Consider the following 23,699-nt stretch of genomic DNA (forward strand, 5'->3'; position numbering starts at 1 on the left):
TAGATGATTTTTTAAAGCTAAGAATATCCAGCTTTCTGTTCAGCTCTTCATATCCTAATTTCAATTCCAAGTTAGCCCATTTCACTCAAACACAAACCCCTCAAAATAGAGGCTTATGAAAGAGAATGCAGCCACAACCTAATAACAGCAGCATGAACAATGCCACCATGATGTCCTCATAGAACTTAAATAAATTCAGCCCATAATGGGTATGGGTATATAATATACACATACTGTATCATTGAATACCAATATATTTACAACTATGTACATATATACAAAAAGTATACACAAATCGCATTTAGCATCACAAAAATATACACATGCCATTACAAATAAGAATTTAAAATAAATAAGGTCAACAAAAGAGCCCTCAATGTAAATATCCTTTATGCTCTCCGAACATACAGGAACACACAATATACCCCAAGTACCACCAGAACATTCATTCTATTCATATTCATACCATAACTTTTTACTCGCTAGGGTGGGATGTGATTCTGAAATCCCTGACCAAAACCAAGTTCGCAGACTTCAGTACCTTACGCTATCTCCACTCCAGAATGTTCTCTGTATAGGAAGCTGATTACATGTCACTGTGGATGAACTAAGTACAAGATTTTTCAAGTGAGTTCCAAAGCCCTTCTAAGAGACAAAAAGTTACATACATAGGTCAGAGAAGAAACTTGGAGAAGAATGCTCAAGAAAACTCTATAACGCATACAAAATTAGATTTGTTGCTTACTGATTTGCCTCAGGGAAATGCAGTCATCTGAAATAATTCCATAATCAGACTCTAACCTAATCTGTTTCAGAGAATTTATTGCCAAGAAGAAAGTAAAGGACAGTAGCCACAGCGAGAAAAAAAAAAAAAATCAAATCCAGATCCTAAATCAGGAAAATGTAGTAGGACTAGATTGCACTTTGTTTTATAATTTCAAAAACATTTCATCTTGGTTAAAAATTAGAAAGCATACAATAAATTCTTATGTGCTTTGAGAGGTTTTTGGAGAGCACCACTTATTAGGATGAACACAAAAGATATAAAGAAGTCATGCTGGGGAAAAAGAAATTAAAGACAAAATATCTATATTATGGGTTTTCTATAATTAAAAATTTGGTAGGGAAGACTGTTTCACTGGGTTTCATTATTTGATATACTAAAAAAATACCATAGCCTTTTGTGCCAAAAAAATAAATATTTAATTATTTCCTTCTTGCTCATTATAGAAAGCTACCTGAGCTACTGGAAAGACAGGGCAGAGATCAGAAGATGTAGCTTTAGTTCTAGCTCTATCCTTGTGGGTAGTTTTTTTGGGTCTCAGCTTTCTCTTCTGTAAAATAAGTATCTGGTTGCTTTTTACCAACTTCACACATAGATGGATCAAGAGAAAGAAATTTCATTGTGCTTAGTTTTGTTTTGTGTACAACTGACTTCTTGCAAAGTTACACTTTTCTTTTGTTCACTATGATTCTTAAGGGAGGCCAGAGACTGTATCAGAATCTCCAGGGGGAGGGGGGGATTTGTGCAATTTGATAACAAAGAAGTGCTCTTTGCCACTGCTTTGCTCTTTCCCAAGATTTAAATTTCTATGAATTTTAAAAACAAGTATAGGGTTTAGTATTTTTATAAAGGGATGGTATGCACTAAAAAAAAAAAAAGGAATTCCTTGCCATTGCAAACTTGCATCCATCTTTTGATTGTCCTTTTACAGTTCTTCTTCTTTGATTTAATGTCTTAAAATTCTACAAAATAAATGATGCATTAGATAGAAGCTGGGTAATAGGTCAAGAGGGCACATTAGACCCTGTGTCTATTTAAAACGAGCACACAGGTAATCTGCCTCAATAAGGTCTACCCTGATACTCACTTACATATCACTTTTGCCCAAAAAGAAAAGGAAGATTTCCTTGCTTACATTTTCTTCATATTAGTTAAAACCTTCTAATAAAAATGTACTTATTTATTTTATTACCTATCTCCTCCTACTAGAATGTAAGCTTCATAAAGACGATGAATTTTAGTCTACTTGATTAGATAACTATGCCTAGAACAAAATATGTACTATTTTGAAATTTTCAACATTTGAGAAGGCATAATGAAACAAGTTTAGAACTTTATAGGACATATTTCCTCTCACTGAAGACTTCAATTCACTTTTATTTTAATTACTATTCTACTACTACTGGTTTAAGTGGCTTTGTTATCATCTAAACACTAGCTTTGATTCTTAAGTCCCCATGCACTTGAACAAGCATGCTTCTAGTCACACAAGTTCTAATTTCTCTAGGAGAGTCTTCCTCTGAACTAGATTCAATGATTAAATGGGATCGACATATCACCTTCAACAAAATTTAGACTGTATTAGTCTAGAAAAGGGAAGATGTGTGCACTAAAATAAATTTTTCCAAGCGCATGAGTAGAAAAAAAATCACTATCTTTTGGAACCAAGAGTTCAAATTATAGAACCAAAGAACTGGAAAGAACCTTGAGTCAACAACTTCCTTTTACAGTTAAGAGAATTAAAAAGCAGAGACATGAACATACCTGTTAGCAAACATAAAGCTAGTTACCAGAAGAGGGAGGATCAGAACTCAGATCTCCTAGTTCTCAGATCTCTGTTCTTTATGCTGAACCAATAAGTTCAAAGCTCAGGATAAGAAATACTATTTTAAGCATCAGAGAGCAGGAAAAGTCATGTCTTTTTTTTTTTTTTTTTTTTAAATTAGAAGCATTATGGCACAGAACTAAAGTGGACTTGAAACAACAGGCCAGACAACTAAAGAAAGTCTGCTAATATGAGGGTAAGGATACTAAAAAAATAAAATATTTTAAAAAGACAGACTTGGATCAAGAAAAATCACTAGCAAGAGAAATCTCTCTCTGGGATAAACTGTTCTCAAATAATAAAAAAGGACAGACAAAAGAATTTAATAATTAAACAGCAAAGTCCCTCCAAGCCCAGGAAATAACCTCAAGACTTCAGATGAAAAAAATCAGCAAATTGGAATGGGTATGTGAGTTAACTCAGGCCCAAATAACTCTCTATACCAGAAATAAAAACTGAGCTAAAAATACTACAGTAAAATTCCCCCAGGGATACAGGAAAGAGGCACCAAAAGCAAACACCTCATTTCCCCTGGGACTGTCAGAGGTAGAAAGTGAGCCTGTATAGAAAATTAGCTAAAGGGATTCTGATTCATAGATTTTTTTTTTACTTGAAAGCTGTGGAGTCAAAGGAAAAAAGAAACAAGAAAGATAACTATGTACCAAGTCCTATTTAATTAAAAAAAATAAAACACCCTTATGCATGAATATAAAATAGTAAATACAAGGAGTTTAAAAAAACTGTATTTTGAAGTTGTCGATGCAAAAGCGACTTCTATTTTTGACTCGATAGCAATCCTGCTACCCCTAACTGAAATCAATAATGTCTCTGACCTCTAAGCAAAAAGATGCCAAACACTGCACTGTGTACCATGAACTTCAATCCTGACAGCCTTGACATCTAATGGTAGGAACTAAGACTGTAAGCAGAATTGTATGGAAACTTCGAAGTCAACAATCTGACTTTTTGATTGAAATATTTAAAAACCACTCTTTTATATTTCCAGCATTCACAGACTACAAAGGAAACAGAATATGGCAACATTAACTCATGATAACTCAGGACTCCCACACCCCAAATAATACATCATCTCAAGGCCTTAATTGAAAGATTTAGCTTTCAGGTTCAGTACATCAATTCCACATGATTTTGGAAATGTTGAGTGTTTAAATGAAGGAAAATGATCTTAAGAACTGTCTTGATTATGCTTCAAAGAGTCACACAACTTTCTATCTACTCTCTTGGAATGAAAAAGAGATATTATGGAAAAGACCGTTCTTGACTTTAGTAGTCCATGCTGTCTAGTTTCATCTTGGCAAACAATTACATTATTTCCAAATCCACACATTTAAAGTCCAAGAGCTGAATTTTCCTCATTATACAAAAATAAATGATTTACTCTTCTCAGGGCGAGAATAGTGGTTATTTTGAGCATAGGATTAATGTTGGAAATAATCCATACCTCAAACCAAAAAATAAAAATTCCAAGATTGAGTTATTTTAAAAGACCTGAAATATTGTATTTTTAAAAGTTATCCTAAAAGTTGAACTTTTTTTTTCAGTTTGTTTTTTAAAATGGTGGTCTTAAATTAAAAAATAAAAACTAAGTAACACCACTATGTGTCTGTTATCACATTAAAAAACGGCACCATTTATAATCTGTGGCAAATGAAAAATTGTTTCAACGAGAGGATGTGAGTCTTAGTAGTCGTCTATGGTGTTCTCAAGGAACACATTTCGAACATCCAGAATGGACGCTAACTCCAAAATATGCTTCTGGAGATGAGGGTTCTCCACTGTCTCATCCCTTGGCAGCTGTGGATAGGATTCCGGGTAATTTCGTGTTTCCTGGAGGTCAAAAAAAAAAAAATAAAATAAAAAAGAAAAGGAGAGATTTTATACATTAATGAAAGAAAATTATATAGATTAATAACACTACTATTAGCATGTGAGCATTATAAGGAGTAACAAGGTTTATTTTTCATCTTCAGATTGGTCTGATCCTTATTAATAATATCATTATTGTTCAATAACATAGGTGACCTTTGTATGTGACCATTCTGCTTTTTAATTTTACTTAGAGAGTGGTGTGGGCCACATTCAGTGATTCTTTTTTTTTGGTTTTTGGGCCATACCCGGCGATGCTCAGGGGTTCCTCCTGGCTGTCTGCTCAGAAATAGCTCCTGGCAGGCACGGGGGACCATATGGGACACCGGGATTCGAACCAACCACCTTTGGTCCTGGATCGGCTGCTTGCAAGGCAAACGCCGCTGTGCTATCTCTCCGGGCCCGCATTCAGTGATTCTTAGGGACTAGATCTGGCTCTATGCTCAGGAGAAACTTCTAGCAGAAACAGGACCATATTTGGTGCTGAAGATTCAAACTATGGTTTACAGGATGCAACATCTTTTTTGGGGCGGGGAGTCACACCTGGTGCCATTCAGGGGTTATTCCTGACTCTGCTCAGAAATCACTCCTGGCAGGCATGGGGGACCATATGGGATGCCGGGATTTGAACCACCGTTCAAATCCTGGGCCAGCCACTTGCAAGGCAAACACCCTACAGCTTTGCTATCTCTCCGACCCGAGGATGCAAGATCTTTTTGTTTTTGTTTTTTGTTTTTTGGGTCATACCCAGCGGTGCTCAGGGGTTACTCTTGGCTCTGGACTCACAAATTGCTCCTAGCAAGCATGGGACTATATAGGATGCCGGGATTCTAACTACCATCTGTCCTGGATTGGTTGCATGCAAAGCAAATGCCCTATCACTTTCTTTCTCTCTGGCCCAGGATGCAATATCTTTTTGTTTTGTTTTGTTTTTGTTTTTGTTTTTGGGTCACACTTGGCAGTGCTCAGGGATTACTCCTGGCTCTATGCTCAGAAATCGCTCTTGGCAGGCTCTGGGGACCATATGGGATGCCGGGATTCGAACCACCGTCCTTCTGCATTCAAGGCAAACGCTCTACCTCCATGCTATCTCTCTGGCCCCAGGATGCAAGATCTTAATTCCAATAGTTACATTTTGGCTATACCTTTTGGGAATAGCAAGAAGGGTCCTACACCTATCGCCAATAACCTAGTTATTGCTTTTACTTTTGGTCACACCTAGTAATGTTCAGTGCTTACTCCTAGCTGTGTACTTAGGGATCACTCCTGGCGGACTTGGTGGACCATCTGGGGATAATGGGTAAAGAATCTGGCTCTGGGCCCAGAGAGATAGCACAGCGGCGTTTGCCTTGCAAGCAGCCGATCCAGGACCAAAGGTGGTTGGTTCGAATCCCGGTGTCCCATATGGTCCCCCGTGCCTGCCAGGAGCTTCTGAGCAGACAGCAGACAGCCAGGAGTAACCCCTGAGTATCGCCGGGTATGGCCCAAAAACCAAAAAAAAAAAAAAAAAAAAAAAAAGATATTTATAGCAAAGTTACACTCTTGGTATATAAAATTGCAAAAAGTTTGACATTACCCACAAAAACTATATATGCCTGAAGACATATTCATTCTAGTCTGAGTGGAATCTTATTTTCCACTACTGGATTACTATCGGAAGAATAGGTCCTAAAAGAAACTAAAATAAGATTTTACCATAGCATTGCTTAAATAATAAAAATCTGGAAACAACCCAAATGTCCTTTATTACAGAATGGATAGGTAACTTGTGACATATACACTCATGCTTTCCATAAAGGTATTTTGGGTCAATGACAGATTCAAGATATGAAAGTGGTCGTCACCTCAGGCTGTCTCAGAGAGACCAAATGTGGAGAAAACAAAGCCAGTATCAGTTTATATATAATAAATATAATCAACATAATGTGACATTCCATAACTAACATAAATATTCCAGGATTTTTGGACAACAAAATGGCCCACGTATGCATTTTTCAGAATGTATCCCCTACCATTAAGAGGAGCCTTATATAGCAGTTAAATTCATGAAGGGTCAGAGCAACAGCAAGGAGGGAGCATGTGGGCACAAATGGTAGACCTGAGTTTGATCCCCAGCATTCCATTTGGTCCCCTGAGCACTGCCAGAAGTATAGAGCCAGTAGTAAGCTCTGAGCATTACGAGGTCTGTCCCCAAAACAAACAAACAAAAAAATCAAACGATAGGGGGCCGGGCGGTGGCGCTGGAGGTAAGGTGCCTGCCTTGCCTGCGCTAGCCTAGGACGGACCGCGGTTCGATCCCCCGGCTCCCATATGGTCCCCCAAGAAGCCAGGAGCAACTTCTGAGCGCATAGCCAGGAGTAACCCCTGAGCGTCACAGGGTGTGGCCCAAAAACCAAAAAAAAAAAAAAAAAAAATCAAACGACAACAAAATTCATGAAAGCTATCAAAAGTCATCAGGATAACTCAATCTCAGGAATACTACATGGGGCCAGAGAGAGAGCACAGAAGTAGAGCGTTTGCCTTGTTTGCAGCCAACTTGGGATGGACCTGGGTTTGATTCCCAGCATCCTGTATTGCCATGGCCTCTTTGTCCGGACACTTCAGGGAGTTCTCTGGGTCCCCTGGAAAGTGGGTGCAGGGCGTGGTGAAGGAAGGAGACACACTCAATTGTGGTGGATCATAATTGTGTGTCTGTTTATTGAATGCTTTGTTTTGGTTTTTTTTTTTTTGGTTTTTGGGCCACACCCGTTTGACGCTCAGGGGTTACTCCTGGCTATGTGCTCAGAAATTGCCCCTGGCTTGGGGGACCATATGGGACGCCGGGGGATCGAACCGCGGTCCGTCCTACGCTAGCGCTTGCAAGGCAGACACCTTACCTCCAGCGCCACCTACCCGGCCCTGTTTATTGAATGCTACTGGGGTGTATTTAAACATGAATTTTAGATGTGAGAGACTGCCTGCACCTGCTTTCCTGCAAGGTTAAAAAAAAATTGTACTTTTTGTTAGCAACAAGCTTATCAGTACCTACTGTTTGATCTGTAAGTTTCTTCACAAGAGATCATTCACAGGCCTTTAGTGTGGGTTACAAATCTTCTGAATGTAAGTTCCAATTAAAAGACAGAGGGGAGTTGAGTCAGAGGTTTCTCTGGTATCTAAGGGCAAACTTTAATATCTCAAAGTTTTTTACTCCCAGGCTGGAACTTGGATGTCAAATCTGATATAATTTAGAAGATTAGCAAGTTTGCCAGGTGTTCCTACAAAGGGCTCCTTTCATCTGAGAGAGCAGAAAATCTTTTAAAAGACAAACTTTAGGGGCCGGAGTGATGGTGCAGCGGGAGGGCGTTTGCCTTGCACACAGCAGACCCAAGACAGACTTTGGTTCGATCCCCCGGAGTCCCATGTGGTCCTCCAAGCCAGGCGAGATTTCTGAGCGCATGGCCAGGAGTGACCCTGAGCATCACCTGATGTGGCCCCAAAACAAAAACAAAACAAAACAAAACAAAATAAAAGACTAACTTTACTTTGAGAATTACAAAGTTATTTTTATGTCTCTCTTGATGCTGATTTTCCCAGGTAAAGTGTTATTTAACTGAGGCCATATTTGTATGTACTAATTTTGTCATCTGGAAGTAAATGTTTAACTGTATACATACTTAGCACAGCAGCAGAGACAGTCTTATTAGGCCAAATATGTCTTTGCAACTATTGTTTGAAACTATTATTAAGCTTGAGAAATACCACCCTCTCTTTTCAAGGAACCAACATCTCTTTGAGGTCTTTTCCCAGTCATCCGTGCTGGGGGAGCCCAGTGGGCCTTCTGATTTTAACTTTTCTTAAATTATGGCAGCAGTACCATATGATTCCCCCAAGCCTGCCTGGAGCGATTTCTGAGTGCAGAGCCAGGAGTAACCCCTTAGCACCACCGGGTGTGGCCTCAAAAAAAAACAAACAAAAACAAAAAAGGGAATACTACAATGAATGAAAACAGAATATATGCAATATGAATCCCCTGATATAAACTAATGAGAAATATGAAAGATAAAAAATCCTGAATTTGGGGCCAGAGAGATAGCATGGAGGTAAGGTATTTGCCTTGTATGCAGAAGGACGGCGGTTCGAATCCCGGAATTCCATATGGTCCCTGAGCCTGCCAGGAACAATTTCTGAGCATAGAGCCAAGAGTAACCCCTGAGTGTTGCCAGGTGTGACCCAAAAAACCCAAAAAAAAAAAAAAAATCGGAATTTGCGGCTCTGGAGGGATAGTATAGTCGCAGTGGTCCTCAAACTATGGACCGCGGGCCACATATTGTATTTGTATCTGTTTTGTTTCTTCATTGCAAAATAAGATATATGCAGTGTGCATAAGAATTCGTTCATAAGTTTTGTTTTTACTATAGTCAGACCCTCCAATGGTCTGAGGGACAGTGAACTGGCCCCCTGTTTAAAAAGTTTGAGGACCCCTGGTAGTGCGTGTGTGCTTGTCTTGCTTGCGACTGACCAGTTTGATTCCCAGCATATCACACTCGAACAGTTTGTTAGAGTGAACTCTGAGCAGAAAGCCAGTAGTAAGGCCTGAATACTGTGGGTCCTCTCACCCCAAAAGAAACAAACAAAGTGGGAAAAGTGCACTGGTGAAGGATGGAGTACACTCTATGACTAAAATTCAAGTATGAACAATTTTGTAACCATGGTGCCTAAATAAAAATTTATTCAAAAGAAAAACACAAAGAAACCAATAACAAATTTTCCAAATTTCAAAAAAAAATTTTTTTTTCCAAATTTCATTTTTATTTGGTAGGGAAAGAGTTTCAGAGGATATAGAAAGCCTACAGCAACAAAAATTTACCCATCACCAGCTGATAGGTACCTTATGTACATAGTGTGTACTTTATTATATTATTCAAAATCATACCTGTTATTATGTGTAAGTATTATCTGGAATGATTCAATCTTATTTATTCAATCTTATTTAATACAGAAAAATGTAGAGCATGATTTTTTTTTGTTGTTGTTTTTGGGTCACACCCAGCAGCGCTCCTGGCTCTATACTCAGAAATCGCTCCTGGCAAGCACAGGGGACCATATGGGATGCTGGGATTCGAACCATCGTCTTTCTGCATGCAAGACAAACACCTTACCTCCATGCTATCTCTTGGGCCGCAGAGCATGATTCTTTTTCGTTTGTTTCTTTTTGGGTCAACCCGGCAGCGCTCAGGGGTTCCTCTTGGCTCTATGCTCAGAAATCGCTCCTGGCAGGCTTGGAGGACCATATGGGATGCCGGGATTTGAACCGCCGACCTTCTGCATGAAAGGCAAATACCCTACCTCCATACTATCTCTCCGGCCCCAGAGCATGATTCTTTTTTTTTTGTTTGTTTGTTTTGTTTTGTTTTTGGGCCACACCCAGCAATGCTCAGGGGTTACTCCTGGCTGTCTGCTCAGAAATAGCTCCTGGCAGGCATGGGGGACCATATGGGACACCGGGATTCGAACCAACCACCTTTGGTCCTGGATCGGCTGCTTGCAAGGCAAACACCGCTGTGCTATCTCTCCGGGCCCCAGAGCATGATTCTTAAATATGTAAAATGTAAAACAGTTTTTAAAAATAATGTTTGGCTTACCCGAAAAATCTTGTGCATTCGCATGGTGGCCGAACAAAAGATAAATCTTGTGAGAAGCAAGCGAAGAAATTCATCTCCAAAAAACTGGAGAAATGCTTGATCTATGAAGAGGAAGGAGAAAGCGACAGGATGTTTAACATGGAAAATATTTTTTTTCAAATGGGGAGTCAACTTTCCTGCGGGGGACAAAAGCCTTAAAATTTCAAACAACTTCAACAGCTTTACACCTGAGTGGCACAGTAGGTTAAATATTTAGTGAGATTAGGAAGGTACCTATTGAACGGGAATGGGTCAGTAGCTGGGCAATATCTCGGTTGATTTTTCGAAGATACTCTTGACACTTTTCCCATAGGCCTCTACGCATGCTTGACAATCCAGAGACAAATAGGAAGGCCATTAGCGGATTGTTCAAAAAGAGAGTGAAGAGGTTACCTCGTTGTGACTGATCTGGAATAACAAACATACTTATGTAGAGAGAGACAACAGTTTCACAGAAGTTAAGAGAAGCATCTGAAGAACATTTGAATATAATGATAATCATTGAATCATAATTCAACAGAGCAGGACCAGAGAGATAGCACGGAGGTAAGGCATTTGCCTAGCATGGAGAAGGATGGTGGTTCGAATCTCAGCATTCCATATGGTCCCCTGAGCTTGCCAGGAGCGATTTCTGAGTATAGAGCCAGGAGTAACCCCTGAGCGATGCTAGGTGTGACCCAAAAACAAAAAACAAAACCAAAAATACCAACAAAGATCCCCCCAAAATAATTCAATAAAGCAGATTATTCATGTAACGATATCCCAGATACGGGGCCGGAGAGATAGCATGGAGGTAAGGTATTTGCCTTTCATGCAGAAAGTCATTGGTTCAAATTCCGGCATCCCATATGGTCCCCTGAGCCTGCCAGGAGCGATTTCTGAGCATAGAGTCAGGAGGAACCCCTGAGAACTGCCGGGTGTGGACCCCCCCCCCCCAAAAAAAAAAAGATATCCCAGATATAATAGTTGCTAGTGAAGCAGCTTTGGAATCAAACTTTACAGCCAACTTCTGAGAAGATGAAAACTAGAATAATCCCTTGTGGTATTTTTTTTGGGGGAGGGGGTCACCAAGGATATAGCATGCAGTACTCAGGAGGTCATTAAGGATGGGAATTGAAGTCAGGGCTGGGTGCCCTTCAGGCATACACTCCTATACTTTGAACTCTCCCCAGCACTGAACCGCTTGCATTTTGTGGGTGAGCCCACCACATCCAACACTTGACTGATTCTGCACTCAGGGATTTCTCCTGGCAGGCTCAGGGAACCATATGGAGTTCTGGGGATCAAACCCAGGCCAGATCTGTGCAAGGTTAGCTCCCTACTCATTGTACTATGGCTCTGCCCCCAGCCCTCATCGAACATTTTTTCTTCACCTTTTTCCCTCACAAATTTCTTTTCTTTTTTTCCTTCCTTCCTTCCTTCCTTCCTTCCTTCCTTCCTTCCTTCCTTCCTTCCTTCCTTCCTTCCTTCTTCCTCCCTCCCTCCTTCCCTCCCTCCCTCCCTCCTTCCTCTCTCTCTCTTTCTTTCTCTCTTTCTCTTCCTTCCTTCCTTCCTTCCTTCCTTCCTTCCTTCCTTCCTTCCTTCCTTCCTTCCTTCCTTCCTTCCTTCCTTCCTTCCTTCCTTCCTCCCTCCCTCCCTCCCTCCTTCCCTCCCTCCCTCCTTCCTCTCTTTCTTTCTCTCTTTCTCTTCCTTCCTTCCTTCCTTCCTTCCTTCCTTCCTTCCTTCCTTCCTTCCTTCCTTCCTTCCTTCCTTCCTTCCTTCCTTCCTTCCTTCCTTCCTTCCTCCCTCCCTCCCTCCCTCCCTCCCTTCCTTTTCCTCCCTCCCTCCCTCTCTTTCTTTCTTTCTTTTTTGGTTTTTGAGTTGCGCCTGATGGCATTCAGGGTTTACTTCTGGCTCTGCACTCAGAAATTGCTCCTGGCAGGCTCGGGGGACCAGATGGGATGCCGGAATTCACTGTCAGTCCTGTTCTGGATCAGCTGCATGCAAGGCAAACTCACTATCGCTATGCTATCTCTCCGGCCCCTCCCTCTCACAACTTTAATCTGCACCTGAAAATCATGGGCAGTTCTCAATGGATTTCTTTTCACTTTGTTTGGTTCTTTGTTGTTTGGTTCTTCTCTGTCTATCCCTTAACTAACACTATTTTCTTTCTTTGGCTCTATGTGTTACTGATCTCATCTAATTTCATAACATAAGTTAATAGGTTCCCAATTCACCATCTGTAGTTTAGACAGACTTCCTGGTGTCTGGATGTGCTGCGCCTTGTGATATAGCTGGGGCCCGTCCCTGGTGCACATGGAGACATAGATTAAGACACTATAAAGTGTCAAATATATATTTACATGGAATTTCATTGCTCCAATATGAAAAGACACTGCTGAAACTGACCTTACCAGTTTCTCTCTATGTTTTAAACACAGCACTGTGAATACTTGGCAAGAGTTGCTTTTGACTAATATTCAGCCTCAGCCTCAAATTCAAATGTCAGGGGGCTGGAGAGATAGCATGGCGGTAAGGTGTTTGCCTTGTATGCAGAAGGTCAGTGGTTTGAATCCCAGCATCCCATATAGTCCCGTGCCTGCCAGGAACGATTTAACCCGAGTGTTGCTATGTGTGACCCAAAAACCAAACCGAACAAAAAAAAAAAAAAAAAAAAACCTGCCAAAAAAACAATCAAAATCAAGTGTCAAAAAATGAAAACATATCTCTTTCCCCTTTTAAATATAAAGCTGCTTTGTTGTATATGAAAATATTTCCATAAGATTATTCTTTGCCTGTTGTCCCACCTTCCATAATACCATCCTTCAATGCAGCACCTTAGCTGACAACCTTAAGCACAGATCTGCCTCTTCATAGCCATTCACTACCAAGTCCTGCTGGTTCTATGAATCAGGCAGCTTTCAAAGTCGGCTATCAATCGCCATTTCCCACACAAAGCCCTGGTGAATGCCTCCTGTCATAAGTCTTGTGACAGCTCCCTACTCTACCCACTCAATCTCTTGGTAAATCTTACAAGTTTTTCCTAACTCAGCCACACAATCTTTTTGTTTGTTTTTGGGGCCATACCCAGCTGTGCTCAGGGGTTACTCTTGGCTCTGCGCTTAAAATCTTCCTGGTAGGCTTAGTGGACCATATAAAATGCTGGAAATCGAACCCAGGTCTGTCCGGGTTTGGCTGTGTGCAAAGCAAAAGCCCTACCAATGTGCTATCGCTCTGGCCCCTCAGCCACACAATTTTGGCATTACTCTTCAGCAAGGAGAAATTACTTTAGAGTCCGTAATTGTGCTGTAACTCTTACCATGATGCTTATAGACTGTTCTACGGCTGTTCAGTCATTTCCAATTCTTTCTAATTCTGTGTCTTTCAGCTCCACTTACAACATCACTTCATCTCCTTCTTTCACCCTCAGATGTGGTCGGGAATGCCTCTGGGTGCTGCATGGGCTTCCTCCTCTAGGAGGCTCACCCACAGTCACTGTTAGCTCTCTCTACCTTCTACTGAGCATTGGCTCTGTGAGAAACACAGTGTGTTTATCTGGTCACAGCATTATCTACAGTGCCTAGCACAGAACATGATATATTTACTGAATAAATGTTTGCTAACTGAATAAGCGTTAGTGAAAGAGAGAACTGTAGGTTTGAGAAATCAGAACTCAACTAATATGACATTCTCTCACTCTTTTTTTTGTCACATCTGCAATGCTCAGGGATTACTCCTAGCCCTGTGCTCAGGAATTGCTCCTGGCAGGCTCTGGAGATCATATGGGATGCCAGGATTCAAACCACCGTCCATCCAGTATAGGCTGCATGCAAGGCAAATGCCCTACCACTGTGCTATCTCTCCGAACCCTAATATGACATTCTCAATACTAGTGTATTCTGTTAGTTTTGTGTCCAGACAGGACTTAATTTCTTTCTTTCTTTCTTTCTTTCTTTCTTTTTTTTTTTTTTTTGCTGTTGTTGTTTTGGGGCCACACCCGGCAGGGCTCATGGATTGTTCCTGGCTCTGTGCTCAGAAATCGATACTGGCAGAGTTGGGGGACCATATGGGATATCAAGGATCGAACCTGGGTAGGTTCCGGGTTGGCCATCTGCAAGGCAAACACCCTAGAGCTGTGCTCTCAGATAGGACTCAACTGAAAGGACAAGAGACCTAAACTTTATGGCTTATAAGATAGGCAATGGGTCCCCAAATATTAAGGATATGTATTACATAATAAGGCATATTGACAGTAATAGCGATTTTAAATCCTATATAGTCAGCATTATTTTGCGTGTATGTCTGTGTGTGTGTGTCTTTGTGTGTGCTTCAGAGTGATGCTCAGAGGTCACTCTAATCACTCCTGGTGGGGGTTCTGCAGCATTCAAGGCAAATAAATACCTTTCTCGCTGTACTACTGCTCCAGCCCTACCCATCATTATTTAGTAGGTATGATTATTATCTACATTTAATAAAAGAATTGAAACAGAATAGTACAGTAACTTTCCAAGTCACATAGCTATTAAGTAAATGGGTGAGCTGGATTTAAATTCAGTTTCTTTTCTTTTCTTTTTTAACTTTTAGGTGTCACCTGGCATGCTCAGGGTTTATTCCTGGCTCTATATTCAGAGATCCTTGCTGGTGGTGTTTCAGAAACAAACACTGAGTGGTGTTTGATGGTGGGGACCAAACCAGGGTTGGCCTCATGCAATACAATACAGTACTATTACTTTAGCTCCTAGTCAATTATTTTTTGCCTTTTACCCAAAAAAGTCTTCCATAGCAAATAATGTTGATATTAACCCAACAAACCATTCAATTTTAAATCAAGTTGCAGCTTCAGAGAGAAATGGATGGCAAATGTACTCTTGGGTCATAAAAGAAGTTACATTTCTCCAGGAATGACAAGAAACGGGTCAAGAAAGTCCTCAAAGCAGGAGAGTTTTACCGTTGTTTGAAGGTAAGTTCTATCCCTCTAATAATTTGATTTTTGGATACAATAACGTAATCATTTCGCATGTTTTTCTCTGTGAAATAGCAGAACTTACCTTAAAACAACGGTGAAAAGTCTCCAGCTTCTCTCAGGCATTCAAATGCTGACCATCACTTCCTGTGTCAAACTATGTCAGCAGACTGGACTTCTGGCTGGGAAGTAGCAGTAAAAAGCCCTCTCCCAGAGACATCAGCACTATTCACAGTTAGGGAGATAGCGAGACAGTGACGGTTGGTTTAGTAGTTCACCTAGCTTGATGACTGGGAGTTAGAACACAGAGTCTGCGTGGCTCCTCATGGACACCAAAAAGTCCATTCTCAGCCACCGGAGAAAGGCCAAATGCTGACGCGCTTCTCTAGCAGACTAAGAAGAGATTCTTTGATTTAAAAACTAGAACAGGGTAAAAAAAAATGTGACTAAAAGAAATATTTCAAGTTGTGCCTATCGGTAGATCCTAACCATTAGGCAAAAATCCTGAGACGTTTTCTAGACTAGAATTTTTAGGGTCTTAAAAGACACCTCAAGTAGGGAGCCGGAGACGAGGACTCTGACTAACATTCCAAAACTAACACCTGGAAGCAAACTGGTACTTTGCAAATCTGGAGAAACCAAATGATCCCTTTCTCTGGGGTAGTTTCTATGGGAATTAATTCCTACTAGAATTAATTCAAAGCCTGGTAGTGGCACCAGCAAGGGGAATCTCCTGTTGGCAAGACTTCCAGGTAAAAATCTCAGACCAAAAGCTGCCATTAAGCAATCCCCAGGTGATCGTTACAGGTGAGGGAGACAAAGAGCAGTATTGTTAAAAATAAAGACAGTGTTTATTTGCAATTTATGTACTTAACAGGCAATGACGAACATACCTTGCAAAGCTTTTGGGTACGCTGTAGGAGAAAGCAAGCAGACTAGTGGCTGTCCAAATAAGTTTGTGAAATTCTGTAATATATAAGTATTAAAAAGTGTTTTCATTAAAGATTTGACCAAAGATGGTTCTCTAGTAATTTATCAAAACATATCAGGAGCTCCTGGATTGGACTTTTTTGCTCTTAGCAGATGTAGAAACATCAACAACTGAAGATTCTGCCATTCATATTCCCTTACCACTCATGACAGGCTTTCTTTCTTTCTTTCTCTTTCTTTTTGTTTTTTTTTTTTTGTTTTGTTTTGTTTTTGGGTCACACCCGGCAGTGCTCAGGGGTTACTCCTGGCTGTCTGCTCAGAAATAGCTCCTGGCAGGCACGGAGGACCATATGGGACACCGGGATTCGAACCAACCACCTTAGCTTCTGGATCGGCTGCTTGCAAGGCAAGCACGGCTGTGCTATCTCTCCGGGCCCTCTTTCTTTCTTTTCTTTTCTTTTCTTTTTTTTTTTTTTTTTTTGGTTTTTGGGAATTACTCCTGCCTATATGCTCAGAAATCTCTCCTGGCTTGGGGATGACAAGCTTTCTTAAAACAAATGTACTAAATGGACCATTGGTTTTACAAATCAAGACATGCACACCGCTGCAGTGTTCCAGAGAGAACAATCATCTAGCTATTAACTAGAGGCCACTTCACCCAGCAATACACGCCAGTACTTACAAAGGCAACTTTTCAAAGGCCCTGAATCTGGCCTTCAGCCTCAGGGGCTTTGCTTTCTGACTTCCTAACACTAAGAATTATGAATCACACCTAGTGAAGATGGTTCACACACACAGGAAGATGGTTCAGACCCGAATGTCAACACAAATTCATTTATTGTAACAATTAAACGGACAATCACTCCTGGCAGGTTTGGTGACCATATGGGATGCCGGGGTCAAACCTGGCTAGGCCACATGCAAAGCAAACGCTCTACCCTTGTGCCATGGCTCCAGCCCTGTCCCAAGAAATTACTACTTAAGAAGTTGCTCATAAAGAGACTATTATGCTCTTTTACAAACCTTTAAGATGAGGTTCCTTGGAAACTATTATGCTGAGTGAAATAAGTCAGAGGGAGAGGGAGAGAGATAGACTCAGAATAGTCTCACTCAACTATGGGTTTCAAGAAAAATAAAGAATGTTATTGTAATAATACCCAGGGACAACAGAGATGAGGGCTGGAAGGATTGGCTCACAATATGAAGCTCACCACAAAGAGTGGTGAGTGCAGTTAGAGAAACAACTACACTGGCAACTATTATGACAATGGTAGTGAGAGAAATAGAATGCCTGTCCTGAATACAGGCATGGGATTGGGGAGGAGGGAAGTAGGGGGCATTGGTGATGGGAATGTTGCGTTGGTGAAGGGGGGGTGTTCTTTTTATGACTGAAACCCAACTACAATCATGTTTGTAATCATGGTGCTTAAATATATTAGTTTAAAAAATTAAATAAAACGAGATTCCTTTTCAAGAAAAAAATAATCCCTCAGTGGTCCCATGGACATTCAATCTTTCTTAGGTGAATATACAAAAATGTCGCACAACTGCAACTGAAGTTATGAGTGTCCCCCTAAAAAAAATTATCACAGTACCCTGCAGGTGGAAGTTATGACCCACTTTGGACCTTGAGAGCTTGTTTGGAGGATCTAGCAGGGGAGTTCAGCTACTTGTATACCCTTGACTGAAGAATGGTTCATTTCTGTTTGGGGAAGGCTGTCCTCTTTGTTCAAGCATGCAGCTTTGCGGGGGGGACACCTGCCTAGCCAATCAGATCGGCCAAATCAACCCTGGTGACAAATGTATCACCCTCACATCCCGTATCATCCACTTTGGAAGAGAAAGACAAACCAACTTCAATAAAAAGGTTATATTCCCCACTCCCCAAACTAAAAGCAAATATTCTTTTATTTACTCATTTTTGGTTTGTTTGGGAGTGGGATGGGTCACATCTGGTGTTGCTCAGACTGACTCCTGGCTCTGTGCTCAGGGATCATTCCTAGTGGTGCTCAGAAGATGGTATGGGTGGGGTGGAGTGTGCTGGAGATCAAACTATGGTCAGGTACCTGTTTTGCAGGCATTGAACCAAATCTATCTCTGGACCCCAGAAAACAAATATTCTAAAGTTCAAGTAGAAAAAAACAAAGCAAGAATATTCTGAAAAAAGAAATATAAAGGAGGGGAACCAAACACATCAGATAATTTTAATCATTTCTTTCGTTGGCTGAGATGTTGGGGCCACACCCAGCAGTGCTCCAGGGTTATTTCTGGTCACGCCACTGGCAGTGCAGGTAGACCATTATACTGCTGGGATTAACAGGGATTGACTGCACTACAAGGCAAGCACCTGGACAAAGTACTATCCCTTTGATTCCAGATAAATATAACTTAAAGGCTTAGTAATAAAAGTCGAAGACCAAAGAATTAAAACAAAAAGTGAAGAATTATGTCCTTAAACAGTTAGGAAAAGTCAACTCTACATCACACTATATGCCAGGGTAAATCCAAATACACCAGGGTTAAATAATTCCAAATATATCAGCATTAAATGCAAACAATCAGCAAGAAAATGTAATAAAATATGGGGCTGGAGTCATAGCATAGCAGTAGGCTATTTGCCTTGCAAGCGACCAACCTGGGACAGACCCAGGTTCAATTCCTGGCATCCCATATGGTCCTTTGAGCACCGCTACAGCCAGTGTGGCCCAAAACCAAAAAAATGTAATAAGGGTTACTCTTATTACCTAGATATTCCTGCCTATTATGATTAAGATTAATAAACCTATTTATATCAGGCTGAAACAACACAGTACAGCAGACAGAGTGCTTGCCTTGCATGCAATCTACCCAAGTTTGATTCCCAGCACCCTGTATGATCCCCCTGACCCCACCAGGAATGATCCCTGAGCAGAGAGACAGGACTGAGACCTGAGCTTCACCAGGTGTGGCCCCAAAACAAAACACAAAGAGCTCAGGTGATATTCACCACACACTACAGATGGAACTTCTGTGTCTTGAAGTCACTGTGCCCTGGCCTTGGAGAGTGCTGAAACAGACACAGCACGTGATATTGATACCATGAAATTTTTTTCCTTAGGGTCCCTTGCTGGTCACCCTCTCTTCTGACACATGTGTTTTACATTTCCAATCAATTTCCAACAATAGGCCTTACGGCTGTCTTTAAAATAAGGCTGGCCTGGCCCTTGGTTTGGCTTCTGGCAATAAACTGGGGGGGGGGGTGGTTCCTCACTGTTGTGTATGTAAATATTTTAGGGGATTATTATGTTACTGACCCTAACCTGATGGTGATTGTGCCCTACCCTAGGGTGTGACCTGGCATTCTGCCCCCACCCTAGGGTAGTACCTGATTCTGCTTCCACCATTGGGTGGTATCTGATCCCACCATTGGGTGGTACCTGATTCTGGGGGATAAAAACAAGGGTCTAGGACCTGGAGAGATAGCACAGCGGTGTTTGCCTTGCAAGCAGCCAATCCAGGACCTAAGGTGGTTGGTTCAAATCCCGGTGTCCCATATGGTCCCCCGTGCCTGCCAGGAGCTATTTCTGAGCAGATAAGGAGTAACCCCTGAGCGCCGCCGGATGTGGCTCAAAAACAAAAACAAAAACAAAACAAAACAAAAAAAAAACAAGGGTCTGTGGAAGGCGAGAGGCTTTTTGGCAGGAACTGATGCTGAGGCTTTGGACTTCAGTCTTGTCCACCGAATAAAGCTAATATTTCCACAAGCCTGACTGTCTGCGAGCTGTTTACCCGCCATTTCACCTCAGAACCGTTGGCTAGACAGGGTGGCAGACGCGTGCTCCGAGCTGAAGGGGAAAGACCTCATCCTCCATCCCTCCATCAGTCAACCTCTTCAGGGGCTGACTTGCAACACCTCATGAGTCGAGGCGAAGGGGGGACTCACTGTCCCTACCCTGTGCAAATGGCAAGGAATCTGCTGTGCATGTGCTTTTCCCTCAACTTCCTGCAAGTACAGCATTTTGGAATCTGCCATCTTGAAGCCACCTGGGGGTGGGGGGCACAAGACAAGTCCTGGGCTCTAAGTTCTATCTGAACTTCCCTAGGGGTGTTTCCCCACATCTCCTCTCCCCTGGCTGGATTATGGGGAGACGGCTCTTGTGGGGCTTCCCTGGTTACTTCTGGCCTTCATCATATGTGCTGTGAAAGCTACCACAGCCTCCAACTTTTCTTTGCTATATATATAGCTCTCTGCCAAGACTTTGAGTCCTTCCTAAAATCTGCTAAATCTGGGGAGGATGGTGCAGGAGTGATAGATACCTGTAAGTGCAGTGCCAGAAGTAATTCCTGAGCAACACTGGTTGGGGCCCAAGAATAGGCAGCAAATTTCACTAGGTTTTACAAACTATCACTACGATAAATGTAATTTTTTTTCTTGGATCAGAGAGGAATTCAGCAAGTAAGATACCAGCCTTGCATGCAGTAGACCCCAATTCAAATCCATAACACCGCATATGGTCTCCCAGCACAGACAGGAGTGACTTCTGAGCACAGAACCAGGAGTCAGCTCTAAGGGTGAAATTCCACCCCCCCCCCGCCCCAAAGGGCAGTTTTTTCTTATATAGCAACTGATAAAATACACAGTCAATACTCATTTTTAAATAGTTAACATTTATATATAACTCAGATAACTTATGTTTATTCAGTTACTACATATCTTTACTTGTATTTCCTTTATAGTAAAATTTTCACTTGTGTGTGCTATTCTTTTTTGGGGGGGGGCCACACCTGGAGGTGCTCAGGAGTTACTCCTGGCTCTGCACTCAGAAATTGCTCCTGGCAGGTTTGGGGGACCATATAAGGATGCGGGGATCGAACCTGGGTCTGTTTGATGCAAGGCAAACACCCTAATGCTGTGCTATTACTCTAGTCCTGTGTGTGCTATTCTTATCTTGAAATAATATTGTTAACACATTCTTGTGATGTACTTCTCAGCTACTATCCAAGGCTTCTCAGATCCTAATCTGCAGTTTTTTGGGTTTTTTTATTTGTTTGTTTTTGAGTCACACAAGGCAGCGCTCGGGGTTACTCCCGCCTGGCTCTACGCTCAGAAATTGCACCTGGCAGGCTCGGGAACCATATGGGATGCGGGGATTTGAACCAGGGTCCTTCTGCATGCAAGACAAACGCCTTACCTCCATGCTATCTCTCTGGCCCCTAATCTGCAGTTTTAGCAATTCTTTTTTTTAGTTTGTTTGTTTTTGGGCCAAACCTGGTGACACTCAGGGGATACTTCTGGCTATTCGCTCAGAAATCGCTCCTGGCTTGGGGACCATATGGGACGCCGGGGTATAGAACTGTGGTCTGTCCTAGGTTAGCATGTGCAAGGCAAACGCCCTACCGCCTGTGGCACTGCTCTGGCCCCAGTTTTAATAATTCTGTACTAAGTATTAACAACCCATTCTACAGAGCATGGAAAAGAGACTCAGAAATAAATAAGAACATGTTTGATAAACATAAAACTATTTGTGACTTATTTTCCATAAAGTGAATTGCGTAGTGTTGATACTTTCCACTGTGCTGAAACTGTATTCCATTCTATTAAAAGTATTTCTTGGTAAATCTAAGGAATTTAGAATATTTCTTATGGGGAAAAGTCAGCTAAATCTGAAATCTTCCTTTACTTTAAGTCCTGTATTTGGACTTTACAGATTTCCCTGGAATTATCAATTGAATTTTCAATAGGAAATTATTCAACTGAGATTTAAAACATACAACCATTATAAAATAGTACACAATATGCTTTAGAAAAAATCTCTTTAGGCCAGAGATAGTACAGCAGATAAGGCACTTGCCTTGCACATGGCCAACTCAGATTCAATCCCAGGTACCCCAGATGAGCCCCTAAGCACTTCCAGCTTGCAGCCCACACACATCTCACCACCATCACCAAAAATAAATAAATTAAAAAGCATCTCTCTCTATATATATATCTCTTTTCTAACAAGTACATACTAACCTATAGACTGGACGCTATTCTGAGTGCCAGCAATAGAGCTGTGAACAGAACACGGAAAACAATGCCACCTGTCTTCCTGGTACTGCCACACAAGAGGTGCATGTGGCAGGTAGAGACCCAAAAAGAAGAAATTATATAACATCTTGGCAGGTGAAAAGTGCTACATTGCTACATATGGAAACACAGCACAGAGGACAGTTGGCAGCACAGACTCTAAAATCACACTATCTTTAAATCCTGGCCACGCAGGATTCTAGCTGCAGGTATGACCTAAGGCAAAGGACTTAGGGCATTCTAGGCCCCAGCTTTCTCATCAGTAAAGTAGAGGATATTTGAAGTATCCATACACTGTATGGGAGTATTCAATGCATTAATATTTTTAAAGTATAGAGAGCATTATCAGGGCACTACATAAGTGTTAACTTCTGAAGATCAAGAATAATAAAGTGGGACCCGGAGAGATAGCACAGCGGGCGTTTGTTTGCCTTGCAAGCAGCCGATCCAGGACCAAAGGTGGTTGGTTCGAATCCCGGTGTCCCATATAGTCCCCTGTGCCTGCCAGGAGCTATTTCTGAGCAGACAGCCAGGAGTCACCCCTGAGCACCGCTGGGTGTGGCCCAAAAACCAAAAAAAAAAAAAAAAAAAAAGGAACAATCAAGTGTGGCCGGAGAGATAGCACAGCCATAAGGCATTTGCCTTAGATGCAAAAGGATGGTTCGAATCCCGCATCCCATATGGTCCCCTGAGCCTGCCAGGAGCGATTTCTGAGCATAGAGCCAGGAGTAATCCCTGAGCACTGCTGGGTGTGGCCCCAAAACAAAAAACAAAACAAAACAAAAAAAGTGGCGAGGGAAATGGGTCTTTTAAAATAAGATGAAGGAAGAGCTAATCAAAACCTGAAGGATGCTGGGGGCATCTCTCAAGAAGTTTGGGGGTGGGGGAGAAAGTAAAGACCTGCAGCAGAAGCCCACCAGGTGTGAGTGAGGGACAGATGCGTGATGGAAAGAGCAGCAATTGGCACAGGCAAGTGCAGGCCAGAACATAGAATGTGGCTCAGAGAGGAGCTTGGAGTCTCTGAGTGGGGCAGTGGCATGACCTGGTACAAAGGTAAGTTCTTCAGGGAGAAGAATGTAACTGAGATCATCTGAGATAGTTTTTTGTTGTTGTTGTTTTGTTTTTGGGTCACACCTGGTGGCGCTCAGGGGTTATTCCTGGCTCTATGCTCAGAAATTGCCCTGGCAGGCTTGGGTGACCATTGGGATGCCAGGATTCAAACCACCGTCCTTCTGCATGAAAGGAAGCCTTACCTCCATGCTATCTCTCTGGCCCCAAGCTGAGATAGTTTTTGAGCCACATTCAGTGATGCTCAGGGGTTACTCCTGTCTCTGCACTCAGAAATCGCTCCTGGCAGGCTCAGGGGACCATATGGGATGTCGGGACTCGAACCACCGACCTTCAAACTCCCTACTGTTATGCTATCTCTCCAGCCCCAGAGATCATCTGAGATCCTAATGATGGGCAGATGGCAGCTGAGAGGGTTAGTGTCAAAGGATTTCCTGAGAGGATGGAGAGTGAGGGCGAGGACTTAACTATGAAACCAAGGACTTCGAGGACTAGGTAGAAAACTCAATAGGCCAAGTGCAGGCTTTGTGCGCAGGAGGCCTGGATTTGAGACC

At 41.9% G+C, this 23,699-nt stretch overlaps 1 protein-coding gene across 1 annotated transcript in view; it reads right to left on the bottom strand.

Annotated features, from left to right (window-relative positions):
* Positions 1-212: 212 nt before the first annotated feature.
* Positions 213-23,699, bottom strand: part of SCAI (suppressor of cancer cell invasion) — a 144,720-nt gene continuing 121,233 nt past the window's right edge. Inside the window, exons 15-18 of the mRNA XM_049774152.1 lie at positions 15,992-16,064; positions 10,391-10,564; positions 10,118-10,218; positions 213-4,457 (exon numbers count right to left, since the gene is read on the bottom strand). Of these exons, the coding sequence (XP_049630109.1) occupies positions 4,311-4,457; positions 10,118-10,218; positions 10,391-10,564; positions 15,992-16,064 (495 nt within the window). The 3' untranslated portion in view covers positions 213-4,310. The remainder of the gene's footprint in view (positions 4,458-10,117; positions 10,219-10,390; positions 10,565-15,991; positions 16,065-23,699) is intronic.

Source organism: Suncus etruscus, chromosome 5 (assembly GCF_024139225.1).
Source record: "Suncus etruscus isolate mSunEtr1 chromosome 5, mSunEtr1.pri.cur, whole genome shotgun sequence".
NCBI lineage: Eukaryota > Metazoa > Chordata > Mammalia > Eulipotyphla > Soricidae > Suncus > Suncus etruscus.